This window comes from Sorex fumeus, unplaced genomic scaffold, assembly GCF_029834395.1.
Source record: "Sorex fumeus unplaced genomic scaffold, SorFum_2.1 ptg000130l, whole genome shotgun sequence".
NCBI classification, from domain to species: domain Eukaryota; kingdom Metazoa; phylum Chordata; class Mammalia; order Eulipotyphla; family Soricidae; genus Sorex; species Sorex fumeus.
The window spans coordinates 800,200-819,417 of record NW_026606187.1 but is presented as its reverse complement, the minus strand read 5'-3'; the positions used below and the strand labels follow the sequence as shown (position 1 = coordinate 819,417).

General features: G+C 44.0%; 1 protein-coding gene across 3 annotated transcripts in view; it reads right to left on the bottom strand.

The window, feature by feature from the left end:
- The window catches only part of XPO6 (exportin 6), a 113,952-nt gene that overhangs the window by 81,315 nt on the left and 13,419 nt on the right, over positions 1 to 19,218 (bottom strand). Inside the window, exon 2 of one of the 3 annotated variants that reach the window (XM_056138828.1) lies at positions 844 to 977. The exons of the other annotated variants lie outside the window; for them this stretch is intronic. Coding sequence (XP_055994803.1) covers positions 844 to 846 — 3 coding nt within the window. The 5' untranslated portion in view covers positions 847 to 977. The remainder of the gene's footprint in view (positions 1 to 843; positions 978 to 19,218) is intronic. 3 annotated transcript variants of the gene reach the window in all.

Sequence of the window (19,218 nt, the reverse complement as noted above, 5' to 3'; positions counted from 1 at the left end):
CCCAAAGAATTTACTCTAGCCCTATCACTAGTCCCATCCACCTTTCCCTCCAGCTCCAGCTGAGAAGGAAGCATTCCAACAGATAAAAAGTATCCACAAGGATCACAGGATGGATGGATGCGCTCACCAAACGCCTTGTGAAAAAGAATTCCCAATCTAATCTGTGGCATCAGCGGGTGTCTCTCCTGAGGAAAAACCACGTTCATCAGTTCTATAAATGCGATACTAACATACATAATTCTGTATTAACATATTTGAGGAACAAATAAAATCATAAAGCTGCCATAAAGACTCTACTGAATTATCTGATTCTAAGTTACAGCTGCTATTATTTGTGTTTGGACCTGAATACTGAAAGAAAACAGGCCTAAGCAAAACAACAGAAGTGGTCAGACCTCCTTTGAAACCGGAGATTCTTGCTCTCAAGGCCTAAGGGCTCTGTCCCAAACAAATATAGTGGGGCTTTTCCAATTGGATTTTGAAATGAAACCATGCAAGATTACAGAAGTAAAGAAAGCTGAGAGTTTGCCATGGTCATACAAAGATGTAGAGACATAAAAGAAAATTACATAAACACATAAACATACGTTTGTGTGTGTGTAAATGTGTGTGTGGTTTGTGTGTATGTGTGTGTGTTGAGGCGACCTGAGGAGAACTTTGATGAATTGTCCCTGATTTGAACAAGAAAGCCACTGGAACCTCTGTCAACTTATTGAAGCAGGCAGTGAAACAGAATCCAGACAGCAATAGGATTAGGAACGAATGGCAAGTGAGGACGTGGTGACAGACAACACTCTCAATCAATCAAAGAACCAAGAACATAAAACAACAAAAACCTCATACCATGGTGTGGCAGGGAGAGAAGATGTTAATTCCCAAAGGCACTCCAAGCACTGCGCTAATTTATGAAAAACTCTCAGGACTCAGATACACACGTGACAGCTTCTGACCTGGTGCTTGGGATTCACAGCTCACACCTTCGGGAGCAAAGGAGGGAGATTAGTCTTAAACTAGGTGAACGACATTCACACAAATCAAATCCCAAGGGAGTGTCGACCCAGAAAGGTAAAAATAATTAAGCATCTAGAAGATAGCTAAAAGATCTTCATGACCACAGAAGAGAGAAGGCTTTCTTAAAGAGGATATATGAAAGCATTCAACAGGAAGGAAAACACTGATAAATTAGAATGACCAACAGATGGCACGATGAGAATAAAGAAACAAGCCACAAAATGGGAAAAGGTCATTTCCAAAAGTGAGAACAAAGAACTGATATCAGAATACAAAATGCTGAGGCTGGAGACATATTACAGCAAATAACACAGCTGACCAGGGTCTGATCCTCAACACCACATGCGGTACCCTGTGCCCCACCAAGAGAGGTCTCTGAGCACAACTGGGTGTGCCCCCACCAAAAAAAAAAAAAAGAGAGAGAATGTAAGATAATTTCCTCAAATCAGTAAAAACAAAAGATGTAACGTTTCAACTGGCAAATTAGAGATCTTGAAACACTGAAGAAGAGTCTGGTGTAATAGCTCTGTACCTATACGACTTTAATAGTACTGTAAACTATAATAACTAATACTGCAATTTAAGAAAATATTTTTTAATTTTTAAAAACCCTTACAGAGGCTGGTAGCTAGATCAACAGTCTGGAGCACATGCTTTGCATACAAGAGGTCCAGGTTTGATCCCAACCCCACAGGGTCTCCAGAGCACCAAAGGAGCAGCCCAGCTAAAAGCTGCTCTGAGTACCAGTAGGTGTGGCCCCAAAACCAGACCAGGGATAGGGAAGAAGTCAACAGATCTTGGACAGGTTAACGATGGTGAACGTAAATTTGTATTTTTAAAAAGTCACAACACTAATATCATTGTAACCTGTTAAACTACAACTAAAAAGCATTCTTTAAAGCTCATGGGGGTGGGGGGGGATATTACCCATGGTGGTGGAAAATGGGCACTGGTGGAGGGATGGGTATTTGATCATTGTATAACCGAAACCCTGTTTCTGTTGTTCCTGACACTCCATTCGCTCTCAACAGAACCACCATCTCCGAATGCAACAGTTATATATACCTAGGTCGAGAACTCAACATGATGAATGACCTGGCACCTGAGTTGCGCAGGAGGAAGAGAGCAGCTTGGAATGCCTTCAAGAGCATTGAAGAAATAACTAAAAGGACAAAGAACCTCCAGCTACGAGCACATCTCTTTGATTCCACTGTTCTTCCTACATTAACATATGCCTCAGAGACCTGGACCCTACGAAAACAGGATGAGAACGCTATTGGGGTCTCTCAAAGAGGAATCGAAAGAGCTATGCTTGGAATACCATGATTCACTCAAATGAGAGATAGAATCCGGAGTTCTGATCTTCGTCAACGCTCAAGAATCAGGGACGCTGTCTCATTTGCCAAGACATCAAAAATCAGATGGGCTGGACACGTAATGAGGTTTACAGACAACCGCTGGACTAGAGCCATTACTGATTGGATTCCACGGGACATCAAAAGATCACGTGGACGCCCACCTACAAGATGGTCAGACTTCTTCGTCAAGACCCTGAATGATCGGTTTGAGGCTCTGCATGTTCCTAGAACGAACAGATACCATTGGGCTACGCTAGCACGCAACCAGGATGAATGGAGACGTTACTGGCACCCGCTCGAGTAAATCAATGAATAACGGGGATTAAGTGATAAGTGATAACCGAAACCCAAGCACAAAAATTTGTAAATCTACAACTGTACCTCATAGTGTTTCACTAATAAAAAAGTTAATAAATAAAATAAAGCTCATGAACCTGGCCTGCTTGCTAATCACAGTCCCAGGTGAGGCTTGCCTCCCGCTGACATCAATGGACCTATTCCACTGACTGGGAGGTAGAGCCCCTCCCTACCCTACCTGCACCATGCTGAAGCACCCACACCCCAGCTCCTGAAGTATGCGGCCACATAAGCAGCCGTACACAGTCTGAAAAGAAATGAACAGCATACCAGAGAACATCTGGATTAGTACAACAGGAATATACAAACCACCAGAGCCCCTGAAGAACAGGGAGGCAAATGTGATGAACAATAAAGAAATCATTAAGAACCCAGAGCTGAGGATTAAAGTTGAGCTCTGAGCACAGGCCAGAGTAGTTTCTGAGCACCACTAGTTATGGCCCAGAAAAACAAAAGCAGTCTCCAAAAGAGAGTAACAAGCTCGTTCATCAGGCCATATTCTTCCTTGAACATTAATCTCATGATTGTGCTTGTCTGTGTTTCTTTGCTTGCCTAATTTCCACTTTGGAGAAGCCTGTGTTCTCTCTTGAACACACTTCTCCCTTCCTCAACTCTCACATCTTTCTAAATAAGTTTCAATAAAAACTATCTGCCTTCACAAAAAAAAAAATTCAAAAAAAAAGCAATAGTAAGAAGTGAAGAGGATACAGAGCATCTGAGACATGCACAATACACCCCTGCAAGGGGCAGAGACGAGTAGAAGCATTTTGGAAGACCATCTGGTAGCTGTATGTATACATACTTCATGTAGAACCCTGCAATTCTACTCCTTGATCAGAGAGCCAGTGAAAATCTGTAAATCTATACCCCAAAACTGCACACAAAGTTTCACCGCACCATTATTCATAATATCCCAAGAAAGGCCAAAGAGCCTAAATGACCACCATCATCACCACCATCATCATCATCATCAGTTTATTCAAGAGAAAATATTACAAGAAGCAAAAATAAATCTAGCTACAAGGAACAACACAAATGAAGCTCACAAATGTTGAGTTAAAAGAAGCCTCCACAACCCTGTAAATACATTAGCCTAACTATAATAAATTAGAAAATAAAGGAAACCAAAGCACATCTTCCCTTTCTCATTTTCATGGCACTCTTTATAAATAAGCTAAACAGGGCAGACGAGATAGCAGTGTTAGGTCTTGCCTTGCATGCAATGAAACCCTAGTTCAAATCCCCAGTAACACAAATGGCCCCACAGACATCATTACTAAACACAGAACCAGGAATAGATCTTGATCTCTGCAAGGTATGACCTGAAGAACTGGGGGGGGGGGGGGGGGTTGTTTAAAAACACAATAAGCTATACAGATCTATGACGTTATCAGTCGTTGTCTTTAGAGAGAAGGGAGTCTGAGGGGTGCTGGCAATACTCTATTGAATTCATGAGTTATACAAAGATGACCACTTTACATGAGCATGTGTACATTAGAATGTGTATATTTCTCTCACAGTGGGTAGGGCGTTTGCCTTGCACGCGGCCGACCCAGCCGACCTGAGTTCGAATTCCTATGCCCCTCTCGGAGAGTCCAGCAAGCTACGGAGAGTATCTCGCCTGCACAGCAAAGCCTGGCAAGCTCCCTGTGACCTATCTGATATGCCAAACACAGTAACACGTCTCACAGTGTTACTGGGCCCGCTCAAGCAAATCGATAAACAACGGGAGGACAGTGATAGTGACATTTCTCTGTACAGAGACAATTGCCTAAGCTTACAGTTATACTTACTTTTAACATTTATTCATTATTTCCAAACAGCAAATTTGTCGTTGTTTTTCCTGCCTTAGGCCAACTATTATAAGAGTAAGGTGGAGAGCCTGCTGCTCTGGTGCAGGCAAAGTCTGAGTGCACGAGGCCTGCCTTTCTAGACACCAGCACGTACTTGCTTACACAAGTACCAGCGTGGCAACACCAAGTACTACAATCCCGTAAGTCTATGATTTCCCCCAGGAGTTTGGGGAAATTTGGCTCACCTCAACAGCAAATTAAAATCCTTGGGACAGGAAATGAATTAACCTGGCTCAGATACACTCTAGAAAATATGCATTTACCTAAAAGAAACCCATTTCCTGTTTCAGAAAGAGTTAAAAATTTGCAGAGCAGAAGACACCCTCCTGTGGGTGTCTTGGCTCTTACAGCATTGGCACTGCTGACGCCCTTCCTTACTAAGGAGCTGCTGCTAGATCAACCAGACCTGTACACTCAATCTCTCTCTCGCTTTCTCTCTCCGAGAGAAAGCTTTGTGACTGCTCTCACGGTGATTCAATAAATAAAATTATAAAAAAATGGGAAAAAAAAAAGTAAGGTGGAGTTCATGCCCAATTCAATCAGCTAATCAGTGGCTGAATAAATAGCAGTACTCCTACATTAAAAAAAATTGTTTCCAATTTATATAACTGTGAAATTCATAATTTTATAAATTCTTTTAAAATACACAATTGGCCATCGTTAAAAAAAAAGCCTGTACCCCTTTAACTTTCACTTTAGTTAACTTAGAAACTTCTCACTGCATTTACAGTCTGGATTCCTTCTTGTTTTCATCTTTAGTTTTATCTTCCATTACTAAATGCCCAAGGCATTGTGCTGGTCATTTCACAAAAACACAATCAAATGGCACAGGCAGTGGTGTCAGGTTGCTTGGGTTTGAATCACAATGTTTCCCCCTCTGCTGTCTAGTGACTTAATGTGTTGCTCTTTTTTTCCTCTTATTCATACCTAAGGATAAGATCTAACAGTGTGGTCTGAGGGTTAAATAAATCCAAAGCCTATAGTAAACACAGTGCCAGGAATAAAGGAAAGGGTGAGAGTCAGTAAACCGCTAGGACACCATGGACATAGGCCTCTCTTCCTATCCAGAACAAGCCCTGCCTAGAAAGACGCCCTGTCGAAGAGGTTTGCATTTTCTATATCAGTCATCAGGGGTCTGGTACCCAGACATTTGGCAGACTGAAGTCACCAGAGTAAAAGGAACAAGAAGACTGTTAACATCACTTAGTTTTTCAGGAATACTGGGAGTTCCTCCAATTCAAGACACACATGACTCTGTTTAAATTTCCCCTTTCAAGAGTTCTAATCGTAATGACCTTTGCTCACAGACACTCAATAAAAATGCTTCAAAATTAAAAAATAAATGTTTAATTTTTTAAAAAACTAGGGGCCGGGGGCTGGAGTGATAGCAGAGCGGGTAGGGCGTTTGCCTTGCACGTGGCCAACCCGGGTTCGATTCCCAGCATCCCATATGGTCCCCTGAGCACCACCAGGAGTGATTCCTGAGTGCAGAACCAGGAGTAACCCCTGAGCATCGCCGGCTGTGACCAAAAAAAAAAAAAACAAAAAATAAAAATAAAAAATAAATTTAAAAAAAATAAATAAATAAAAATAAAAACCAGGGGCCTGCTAATAATTTATCTTAAAAAAAAAACACAGACTTAAGTTGAATAATATGGTGCTTTGTGGGGCTGGGAATGCAGGCTGCCTTCCATGTGTAGGTCCCTGGGTTTGATCCCTGATACACACACCAGAAACGGTGCTATGCTACCAAATTGTCTCTACAACACCCACCCCACCCCACCCCACCAAACCCATGTTGACATATACACGTGCGCGCGCGCGCACACACACACGTAAACTTTTTATAAAACTAGTATTAGAAAGAAAATTACTTCTTTTAAAAGCATTTAGCAAGCATTTTTGCTCTCTTTTCCAGGAGCAACATTTTCTATAACCTACAAGGAACTGGCAAATCCTTCAGACTCCCATATTCAGGCCATGACCTCCACAACGTCCTTTAAAAATGAGGACTATGCAAGGGAGACCACACTCGCCGGGCTCCTCAGCTGAGTTTCAGTCACATGTCTAAATCAATCATCTATTCCACAAATGGATCCTATATCAAGCTGAATAAAACAGGTTGTGAGCTTGTTCCCTCATTAAAGAGAGAGAGAGAGAGAGAGAGAGAGATAGAGAGAGAGAGAGAGAGAGAGAACTAGAATCCAGAGTACCAATTCAACGCTGCAGTTGTGGCATGTAAAAAGTTGTATTGCTTTACTGCTAACAGTGATCCCACATTAGCTGTAGACCAGGTTAACGAAAGTGTCAAACGGGAGCTGGAGAAACAGCACAGCACTAACTCATGTCTGATCATATGGTCCCCCCTAACCTGCAGGAGTGACTCCTGGGCACAGAGCCAAGAGTAAGGGGGGAGGGGTGTTAGTAGCCCAAGAAACAAAAACAAAGTATCAAAACATCCTTGGTGTTAGAACTGATGACATTGGCAAAGAAAATCAACCTCCTCAGAATCTTAAGGGATTGTCACAGGTATCAAAACCCAAAAGAACAATCACTCTTCCTTACCCTTTTTTCCACTGCAAAGCAAAAAAAGAGGGAGAAAATTCAGGTCTGTGGGTCTGTATAGATGGCGTGCTAAGCTTAAAGTAGCAGTATACAAGGGAAACAAAAGGGGAAATAAAGTAAGCAAAGGAACATCTATCTGCCCCCTAAGTCAGCTCAAAAAGCTAGAAAGCAAACAGGAAGCCCAGGTCCAACATTCAAGATGAGTTTTCCCACCTTTCCTGTGACTGCTCTTTTGTGTTTCAAACTGCAGAAAGCACCTAGTAACACATCACCACTGGGCAGAAATCTCATCTCACTTTCTCTAAAAGCAAACTGGTGAGGCCAGAGGAGCCTTCCAAGTCCAGCTGTGAAGGTGCAGGCAACTTGGGGCGCCAAGCACGCAACCCCTCCACACTCACCTCTCGGTTTCTGCCTGTTTCTCACATCAGGAGAGGCAAGGTGCACTGGAGGCAGAGACAGAGAAAAAACCAGGAACTCAAAAAGTTAGGTACAGGGCTGGAGAGATAGCACAGCAGGTAGGGTGTTTGCCTTGCACGTGGCCGACAGGGTTCGATTCCCAGCATCCCATATGGTCCCCTGAGTACCACCAGGAGTAACTCCTGCATGCAGAGTCAGGACTAACCCCCGTGCATCGCCAGGTGTGACCCAAAAAAGTAAAAATAAATAAATAAATGTTAGGTACAGGAGCTGGAGCAACAGTACACTGAGTAGGTATCTACCTTGCATGCGGCCAACCCAGCATCTCATATGGTCCCCTGAGCATCTCGGGATGTGACCCAAAAATAAATGAATAAAATAAAATGACGAAACTATTAAAAATAATATAAATAAAAGTTAGGTACAAAAGGCACAGAAAAAAAAATCTACTGAGCGACAAAACAGAGCACACGTTGGTCCAAAGTAGGGCAGTTCCACCTGGCCATCTCTAGGAACATGTCTGGACATGAAGCGATACATTTGCCTCTGAAGGACTCCTCATATTGACTTTAGCTCAATATTGAACAATACGTGCCCTTTGGGAAAAAAACACACGACAGTATTATCATGCACTTATTTTTGATGAAAATGTATACTCTGGCTACACCTGAACCTAATTCCAGTCATTAAGAGGCACTTTCCTGCATTAGTATAAAACTCCCATAAAGCTGACCAATGGCAAACCACTCCCACAGTATTTCCTGGGTTTGCACAAAGTGCCCAGTCAGATTCTGTCCCTTCCACCAACAAAAGGGATCTGTTTACTGCTGGGAACATGGATGAGAAGCAGGATGAGTGCCAGGTGTCTGGGCCAGAAAGTCCCTAGGGTCCCCCTGTGATAGTGATAGGTTGAGACAATGTATCTGACCCCATGGGGACCAATTAGAGAAAACATCTAGTACACAAAAGATAGTAACCTATTCAGTGCCACTTAGCTACTAATGGACTAGCACAAGGCTTCAAGATTCTTAAAAAGATCTAAGATTAGTCATGACAAGTAAAAGATAAACCAAATTATCAACTGTGTCTAAAGAACACAAAAGGGTCAAGTAACCAAACTGGCTCACCAGCAGGCAGCAAATATGACAAAAGCACAGAATACATGTTACACTGACCTGAAGTTGACCACTGTGGAAGAATATACCTACTAGGAAACATATCCTATAGGAGAAATGAACTGTGACAAAAGCAACTTACTTTCTCTTAAAAAAAAGAAAAAGAAAAAAAACACACTGCATTGGGTCAGAAAGATGGTTCAGGGTCTGGAACACATGCTTGGACTTTGGGAGTCCTGGGTTTGAGCCTCAGAACTGCATGGTCCCCTAAGCACTGCCAGGAGTAACCTGCAAGCACAGAGCCAGGAGTAGTTCCCCAAATACCCCTGGCTGTGATCCAGAAACAAAAAGAAAAAAAAATTATTTGTTCTCTGTACACAGAGAAATTCTAAGTACAGATAATAAAATAGAGAGGGCACAACATTAACTATGGATAAGTAGAAATATTAAGAGTATTCTTTATAATGCTCATTCCTGGCAATCTCAGCTTAAAATTACTTCCAAATAAAAATTTTTATAACATCTCATCTGATTTCTCCTCACTGTTCCAAGAGAGGCTAGGCAAAGAAAAAAGAGAAAAGGAGAAAAGAACACACTAAAAAAGAAATTAACTTTTCTCTAGATTATCATCAAACTGCTTTTGAGAAGAGATATTACACAGTCTAGACACTAAAGTGTTTGCAACTTCTCACTGGGCAATAACCACTAGAAGCTAAAACACATATATGTTTCATGCTTATTTATACTCAAGAAGGCTTTAATTAGACAGCCAAAAAATGTGGTAAAAATAGTTCTTCTGTACGAAAGCATCTACAGTAAATGAAGCCAGCCAAGAATAGGAGCTCTCCTCACAACCCATCTGCTGCTTTCCCAGGTACACATCCCCCGAGGATGAATGTTTTTATCGGCGTGCCTAGTCAATTAAACTCAGAAGACACTTACTGAGCACATTAACACAAGGCAAGCTACCAAGAAATCCTAAAACAGAATCACAGAATCCGAAGACAAAAATAAACAAACCCAGAGAACATCAAGTCCAAGTTCATTTTACAGAGGAAGAAAATGAAACTTGCCCCAAAGCCAAACAGCTACTGGCCAAGCCAAGCCATGAGCAATACAAGAGCTCTCGCTCAGCCAGGGTTCTCTTCCCCTGCAGAAACACAGGGCCGGACTGAACAAGGCATCTAGGAGACCTGAGCACCAGACAGGAACCAACCGCTTTTCTGGCTTCAGAAGACACCCCTTCTGCTACCTCAAGTCATCTACATCACCTCATGGAGGTGACTGCCATCTCATGGGCCCCAGAGACCTCCGAGTTCACCACCCCTCTAACGCCTGGGCCCCTACACTCTGAGAGCAGGGTACACGCGGCAACATGATGATGTCCACCACCTTCTACTCTGGCTCCAGAACGTGAAACTGCTATTCCCAGGCTTGGTGGTAAACAGCCCCACTTATGTGGTCCTCGCTGTCCTGGTGATGTTCATCCGGGCGCTCCACTATGAAGGACTCAAGCTGACTCGAGAGAAATTTCTATGCAGGGCAGAGTATGGCCACCAGCAGCAGCTGCTGAGCTGGCCGCACCTGGCTACATGTGTCCTCCAGGTGCTCCTGAGCTATGGGCTCATGCTGACCCTCATGACCTACAACGCCCACTCTGCCCTGGCCATGTTGGGGGAGGGGCTAGCACAGGACTGCTGCCGTTCCGCCGGAGGAACACCACGTACCTGGGCCCAGACTTGCCACTAACCTGGACAAGCTGATGTGAGTGGTGCCAAAGGTTTCATGTCACAGGGCAGGATCCACTTTCTCCTCTGGCTCCAAAGTCCTTCCTCAATTCACAACTCCTGCCCCATCACCTCCACCCAACCTTGTGTTCTGAGAAAGAGGGCTTGTGCCTTAAGGGAACCATGGTACTTGTAAATCCAGATACATTCCAATAAAAATGTTTGGCTCAATTAAAAAAAAAGAGAAGGAAAGAAGGGAAGGAAGGAAGGAAGGAAGGAAGGAAGGAAGGAAGGAAGGAAGGAAGGAAGGAGGGAGGGAGGGAGGGAGCCCATGTGCAGCCCCCAACCCCCACTTCAACAACAACCAAGGGAAGGGGGGAGGAGAGGAGGTGCCTTTTAAAAATCTCGATTAACACTACAGCCTATATGTAAATAATTGTTATTGCCACCAATACTACAAGTCTCACAATTTGTTGAGAGACGTTACTGGTGCCCGCTTGAGCAAATCGATGAACAACAGGAGGACAGTGCTACAGTGACAGTGCCACCAACACTGTTTAAAAGCAAGCCTAGTGTAAACCCAAACTCCTCCTCTTCCTGAATATTCCCAGAGAGAACTGGCATTTTAAAAAACAAGTTAAAATAATATTGGTCTGATTTTGGCAAAAATTTTGGACTGCATCACAGACTGCTGGGATCTGGGCATGTTTGACGCCTTCCTCCATGTTATAGGCGCTTGCTACGCAGACTCAGGCAACAAAACCAAGTGCAGATGAAGGTCTAGTTCCCCTTCATGACTGGCAAAGCTGCCAACCTCCTCTTCCCATCTTGCACAGGCCCCACCCTCCCAGGCATCGGGAGAAAGGCTGAGCCAGTGACAGTAGGACAGAGGAGCACAAGTCTCTCTTGAGGAAAAACAGGTGAGGATTTAAGTCCAGACAAAGCAGCATTCTGACGCAGCAACTTTGCCCTGAGAGAAGAGAGCCAGTAGCGTTAGGCCTCCCCAATGCACCCATCAGCCTACAACAGGAAGCAAGTCACTTGTGGGTAGAAGATATGAGAGGGGAAAGACAAAGTCTGAAAGAATGGACTTCAACACGGCTCCCTTTTTAGGGTACATGACACCCTCCCCATGTCTGCCAAGGCAGAAATCAAAACACACAGAAAGGGAGCTCTCTACACCAGCAATGAGAGAACAAACAGGCTTCGTGGGGGCCAGGGCTACCTACCAGAGAAGTTCCAGGCCACAGCCTGGCAGACAGAGAACATCCCAGATTAGACTCGGTCCTACATCACTGAGTCTAGCCTGGGGAACCTCACTCAAGTTCTGCCAGCTCTTAGCACATCTCTGTTCTAAAAGCAATCAGGTATAAGTACACTCCACCTTGATTTTAGCATCATTCCTCCCATACTCCAAGTTTCTGTTACCTGAACTGCATGCTTGGCTTGGCTATTATAAAGTCCCCTAAACCATAAACAGTATCTCTCTCAACGCACCCACCACCACCTTAATATTTTTTAATTCACAATCAGGCTCTCTTTTTTTTTTTCCTTTTTGGGTCACACTGGGCCATGCACAGGGGTTACTCCTGGCGATCTTCAGGAGACCACAGGGGATGCTGGGAATCGAACCCAGGTCGGCTGCGTGCAAGGCCAACGCCCTACCCACTGTGCTATCGCTCCAGCCCCATGATCAGGTTCTCTTAAGTATCATGATCAACTGCTGAGTAGGGCTAATGTACTTCTCCCAATACAAAAACCATGTCCAGGCCAGTATCCCAAGGGTCCTGCAAGGGGTTACACTACAGAGGAAGCAGAAAGATGCTCTGTAAACGGACAGAGATCTGTGTTCCGTCCACTGGAAGAAATTCTTACTCATCTGGGAGGTTCAAAGTGCTTCTCCCAACATCAAAGAGGAAGAAAACACGACCGCTCCTGGGGAGGCCAACTCTGTCCAGCGAGGGACTACACAGCACAACTAGTCAGGACAATTTTCAATAGTATGCTTGGTAGTCAAAACTGTCACTGTCACTGTCCTCCCGTTGTTCATCGATTTGCTCGAGCGGGCCCAGTAACGTCTCCATTGGAGACTTTGTTGTTACTGTGTTTGGCATATCGAGTACGTCACGGGTAGTTTGCCAGATTGCTGTGCGGGCGAGATACTCTCGGTAGTTTGCCGGGCTCTCCGAGAGGGGCGGAGGAATCAAACTTGGGTCAGCCATGTGGGCTGCGTGCAAGGCAAGCCCTACCTACTGTGCTATCGCTCCAGCCCAGTCAAAACTATGATTTTTAAAAAACTTTAACATTGGGGGGCTGGAGCAATAGCAGAGCGGTAGGGCCTTTGCCTTGCATGCAACCTGCCTGGCCGACCGGGTTCAATTCCTCTGCCCCTCTCAGAGAGCCCAGCAAGCTACTGAGAGTATCTCACCCGCATGGCAAAGCCTGGCAAGCTACCCGTGACGTATTCCATATGCCAAACACAGTAACAACAAGTCTCACAATGGAGACATTACTGGGCCTGCTCGAGCAAATGGATGAACAACGGGAGGACAGTGCTACAGCAACATGGGGGGGGGGGGGGGGGCACACCCAACAGCACTCTAGGGTCAGTCACTCCTGGCATGGGAACTATAAATAAAAAGCAATACAGTACAAGGTATTGTTTTGGCTTTTCTGAAGAGGTGGAAATGGATCTTGGCCCCTGCCCCACTCCCCGTCCTGTCCAGAATCCTAGCCTTGCCAACGCACCTGGATGATGCAGTGCAACACTGGCCCCCTACCCCCACCCAGGAAACACTGGGGCACGGCTTCGCCCTCCCACCAACCCTGCCCCAGGACAAAGGAAGGAGAAGCACTGCTTCTGATTATCCCTGCTACGCTCCTCCCCTCTGGGCCACAGGCAAGGACTACAATCCACCTAGGACCACTCACATGCCCCATGTGTGTTCCTCAAAGGTAGACATCTCTGGAGTCAGTCACAGGTCAGCAACGTCCTACTTCACACTCACATTTGCCTTATCCAGAGTAAATTGCTCAATGTCTCAGGGCCTCAAGGATCTTCCCTTGCAAAATGCACTTATAAGTCAGTAGCACTGTAGCACTGTCCTCCCACTGTTCATGAATTTGCTCAAGCGGGCACCAGTAACGTCTCCATCGTGAGATTTGTTGTTACTCTTTCTGGCATATCGAATACGCCATGGGGAGCTTACCAGGCTCTGCTGTGTGGGTGGGATACTCTCGGTAGTGTGCCGGGCTCTCTGAGAGGGACAGAAAAATCAAACCCGGGTTGGACGCATGCAAAGGCAAACGCCCTATAAGTCAGTAATGAAAGTAAATGACATACGTATGTTAATCACTTGGTGCCCTTAGCCATAAATCAGCAAAATTACTACACTGTTATCTATTTCACTGGTGAGTCAACAGCACTGTCATAAACCAAAATCCCATATAAGTCAACTAAATTCTAAAACAAAAAACAAAATCCTAAGAATTGCCAACTGTCCTCACTCATTTTTTTTTAATAGTTTCTTATACATACTTATTAGTAAAGCAAAGAATGTAAGCCTGACACAAGTCTTCCAAGCTTGTTTGTATTCAGGAAAACGGGTTTAGGATTTGTTTCAGAGGGAGGGAGGATGTAAGGAAGGAAATTTGAATTTCCTGGAGCCCTAAGTGCAGCAGAGACTCAAAAACAGTTCAACTACGGGAGGTGGGAATAGGACCAGCACTATGACACCTCCATGGGTCTAAAGACATACACACATACACACATACACACACACACACGCTCGCGCGCGCACACACACACACACACACAATCTCCTGACTAGAAAAACATATCCAAGACACTTACAACAGATGTCTTCAAAGAACCAACACCACTGGCCAAAAATAAACAACTGGGATTACATCAAGTTTTTGGACAAGGAAAGTTTTTGTACCTGGTTAAAACTGCAAAGAAGTTCCGCTGAATGGAGAGAAAATATCCCCACACCATACATCAGGCTAACATCTAAAAAATACACAAAGCATTCAAAACTCTGCAACTGAAAAACAGACTCTCAAATAAGACATAGAGATGGTCAAAGGAACTGTCGAGTGTGCACACCGGGAATACTGCCCAGCTCTAGATGAAATCATGCTGCTCCGTGGAGGGAACTAGAGGGCACCGTGCTGAGAGAAGTCAGGTACAAAACGATCTCTCGTGTGCAATAGGAAGACACATAGTAAGGGAGTGACAAGGGAGCAAAGGCAACTGAACCTAAGAACTAGTCTATAGTCCTGAACTTCCGAAGGGTGGGAGGGCAGGACAGGAAGGGAACCCAAAACCTCAAACAGTGGGGAGAGAGACAAGAGCTTCTGGTGGAGAGCACGGAACTGGAACATGGTATGAGGGAAACCCTATCATCAAGTACACGTGTAAACTGTAAATCACACTGCCTCAAAAAAATAACAGGCCTACAGAAAAGTGTTCATCATCCGTAAGGGAATACTCTGGTATCCCCAAGCAGCTGGGAATGCCTAGGCACAAACTGCTTCCGAGGCTCCTCTGCCTTCCCAGAGTAGAAGGCACAGCAGGCACTTCGTTTGTTTATTGCAGCAATCATCCTCTAGCAAGTGAGGCTGTACACTAGTGTCTCCGTGGTGGCATTTAAAGGGCCAGCATCTACTTAACACTGGAAGGAATGCCCAAAACTTGACCATTTAAAAACTGGCTCCTTTAATCCTCCCAGCAATCCCACTGCCTGGAGGGGAAGCGCAGGCAGACCCTTGTAAACCAGGCGCACTGTTGTAAATGACAGGACCCACACTCTGATGCCCTTCACATAAGGCCGTATTGTCCTTCTCCTTCAACCACACGTTGAATACACTGAAATCAGTGAGCACCGCTGTGGACGGCTTACTAATGACTTGCTGCGAATTCTTCCCATGCAGCATTGCTTAATCACAAATTACTGCTGAAAGAAATAAGTAAGGCCACTACTTACGTGGGGATTGATCACGGCTCTGCATCACAGCCCTTTTCAAGAGCGTCAGGCCCCAGGAAAATGAGTAACAGACTGATCAAGACTGGCATTCCCACCTACGACTTTACCATAGAAGCTATACTGGGTTCCATAAATGCTCCTGCTACATCAAGCCCTGCATCTAGGAAGATGCCTTGTCAGTCTCTGAAGGACTCATTCTCACTTAAAAATGAAAACAATTCATCTGGAAATACATTACCGGCCCACCATCCAGGACCCCTAGAGATGATATCAAACTGAGACACCTCAAACCCCCTCTAGCTGCCCTTAACCCCACACCATCACATCCTTAAGCAAATAAAACCCTTTCCTTAAGTTCTATTGTATTAGATACCATTACAACAAAACATTCCTTAGTTCTTAGGCTTTTTTTTTTCTTTTTAAGGGGATGAACAAGAAAGGACAGGGACTCGTAAGCAGTGCTCAAGGGGCCAGGAACCAATCCCCAGTGATGCTTGGCAACCTGGCCAGACGGTTCGATGCTAAGGCCAGTCAATGTCCTGCGGTTCACTAGTGCCCTACCCAGAGATGCTAGGGCATCCCATGTGGTAGTAACAACACAATTTGGGGCCACAGGCATACAAGGCATGCTCCCAACCTTTGAGCTATCTTCCCCAGTCCTGCTGGGGTTTTGGTTTGGGGACACACCTGGCAGTGTTCAGGACTTACTCCTGGCTCTGTGCTCAGGGAACCATACATGGTACCAGGGAATTGAACCCAGGTCAGTTGTACTGCACCTTACCTGCTGTACTATCTATCCAGTCATCAGCTATTTTTTTAATATCACCTGAAAGCTTTCAAGTAAGGTAATAAGCACAAAGTTACAAAAGGTAACCTACAATTTATGAGACATCTAGAATTTATGAGACTCTAAAATATTCATACTAAATCTAAACCCATTCTAAAATTAAAAATGTGATTTTTTAAAAAGAAAATAAAAGTTCATACCCTTGGGTCATTCTGGGAATCTAGCCTAAGGCAATTTTTGAGACACAGAAAAAGCTTTTTGCAAAAACATTAATCACATATTATTTACAATGGCAAATGCAGAAACGGCAAATAGAAAAAAATCTAACTTCTGAAGAATCCATGCAATTTATTATGCAGCCATTGTAATAATTCATAAAGTATTTAATGGTTGGAAAACCACTTATGTGACAACGTTAACTGGAAAAGGCAAAAGAAAAAAATGTACATTTACAGTGCGATCTCAACTACATTCTTAAGAGTAGATAGAGGAAAAAAAAAGACTAGAAGAACCAGAACAAAATGTTATTAGAGTTTAATCAGATGGCAATTTTTTGTCTTTTTTCATATACATTAAATATTCTAGAGTTCAAAATGCTTTTCACTATAAGGAAAATAACCAAAATTGAAAAGCAGCAGAGATTCCGTGACCAAACAATGTAGGATGAAGATGATACAGAAACAGCTGAAACAATGGTCATCAAAAAATTTCAAACACTTGGCTACTGCAGTTTTGCTTGGGAAGGTGGGGGGGAGTGTTCTGACAAATCTGAATGCTAGAAGAATATACAGGAAATCCCTTTACTATTTTTGCAACTCTTCTGCAAGTCTAATATCCAAAAACAATGTTTAAATTAAATAAATCCTTGAGAGAACACTTAATTTGTCATTTTCTAAGGAAAAAAAAGCAGAAAGATGATAATTAAAACACAAGGCTTCTCCTCTCCTCACGAACTAAATAAAAGTCCTTCCTGGACCAGAACCCATCTGTGCTTTTTCTTCAACACAGTTTTTGTCTTCATCAACCCAACTAACACACGGAGCTTTCTTCACCTTTCCATGTCTATCGTAGAACACCCCTTTGCTTCTTCACCTCAGGTTCCAAAATCTTTTTCTTGGGTTTTTTTGGTTTAGTTTTTGGGTCACTCCCAGCAGTCCTCTGGGGCTACTACCAGGTGCTTTTTGGGTTGTTTTTTTTTTTCGGGGGGAGGGAGGGTGAAGCAATGCTCGGGACCGTGCAGTACTGGGGAACGAATCCAGAGTGCAGAGTACCAAATTAGGGCTCCCGCTTGCAAAGCATATTGCCAGTCCGTTGAGCTATTTCCCCTGACTACCGTGATCCCAAACTCTTTGTCCAGTGACTTCTACTCTACTTGGAAACCCAGCTCAGTTGTCACTTCCTTCACAAAGCCTTCCTGAGTACAACCACTCACAACCACCAACTCCACCAGGCTGGTTTAAGTACAGCTGTTCCTCTTCAAGGTGCTATTTCAGTATGCCCACAACCACAATCACTTGCTGAATGAGGGACCCATCCTCAACCTGGATTAAACTTCTGGATGCTCTGCTGAAGTTGAGAAAATTAATAAATATAACAAGAACTTCGTCAATACTTCTTAGCCATAAACCAAATGAATTTTTAATTACTCTGCAACTGTACTGCAAGTGAAGACACAAAATTCAACAAAGCTTTCTCCAGGCCGCTGAGTTTTCATTTCAGCAAAAGGTTACTAGTGACACACATTCAATTCCGTCACAGACAGGCAGGGCAAGGCGACTTTTCAGCTTTCTGTAAAGGTGTGCCATGGGCCAGCAGCCAGCCAGCAGCAGGACCACTCGCCCTTCTCTCTACACCTAGAAGGATCCGAGACACCACATTTTAACATTTTACTGCTCAGTTTACATATAACTTTCATTTCCTCGTAGCTTTCATTTGCATCACCACTCCACTAGTTGAATTTTCTTGGGGGATTAACCTCCAAAAAGTCATGAAGGCTTATATAATTCCCGAAAGCCCCAAATTGAAGACACTGCTAGTTTTACAGTAACGGTTATTTACCAAAGGCTGTGGAGGTAACTGGAAAATTATCAAACAACACGAGTGCTAAGTCTACTGAGCCTGTGAATAAAAGCTGTGAATTCAAAGTCCTTTCGCTTTCTACCTGTTCGCTTCTCAGGTAGGAAAGCAGTATTTTTTTTTTTTAATTTAGATTTTTATCAGTGAAACACCATGAGGTACAGGGAAAGCAGTATGTTTTCCTTCTGTGTCTTTGAGTTTTTTTCCAAAGACTTCAGATTTTCTCCTCTTCATGCAAAGTGTCCTTTGAGAAGGTAATTTCTTAGAAAAGTCTTTCTGCAAAGTTCTGGAGACATGGACACATACACACACAACCCACCCCAGGCCCACAGCAAAATGAGATAGAGGAAGAGCATCAGGTATTCCTCAAAGATTAAGCATACGAGCCTGATTTCTTTCAGACAGAGGACAGGTTGGGCCTCACCCACGGTGCTCGGTAACCACTCCTGGTGATACTTGGGGGAGTCAGCGCATACTGGAGACTGAATCAGGCTGGTCACATGCAAGGCAAACATTTTCATGCCTGTACTGTCTCTTCAGCCCTAGATCTTTAATTTCTTAAAGTCTGGGGTGAATAAAGAAAGACAAGAGGTACAAAGAGAAAGAACATGTATTTGTAAACATTATTTAATGTTTAAATAACAGAGAAATAGCAATAGAGAAATAGCTACAGAATTTGATGGGTTTGGCGGGACAGGGTCTCAGGGAAAGACTCCTGGAGAGACTCAGCACACCTGTCTAGACCAGATACCTCCTGCTCGGGCCTGACCACTCAGTGCAGACGACCCCAGGAAGGGGATCAAAACGGGATCCTCTGCGCGTCAGGCATGTGCCCCAGTCCTTTCCGCTATCGCCCAGGTCCCCTCTCAAATTTTTGAGGAAAGCATGAATTATACTCAGTCAGGTTACTGTTTATGAATATGATAAAACGGACCCTATAAAATGTGAAAAGATTCAAGGAACA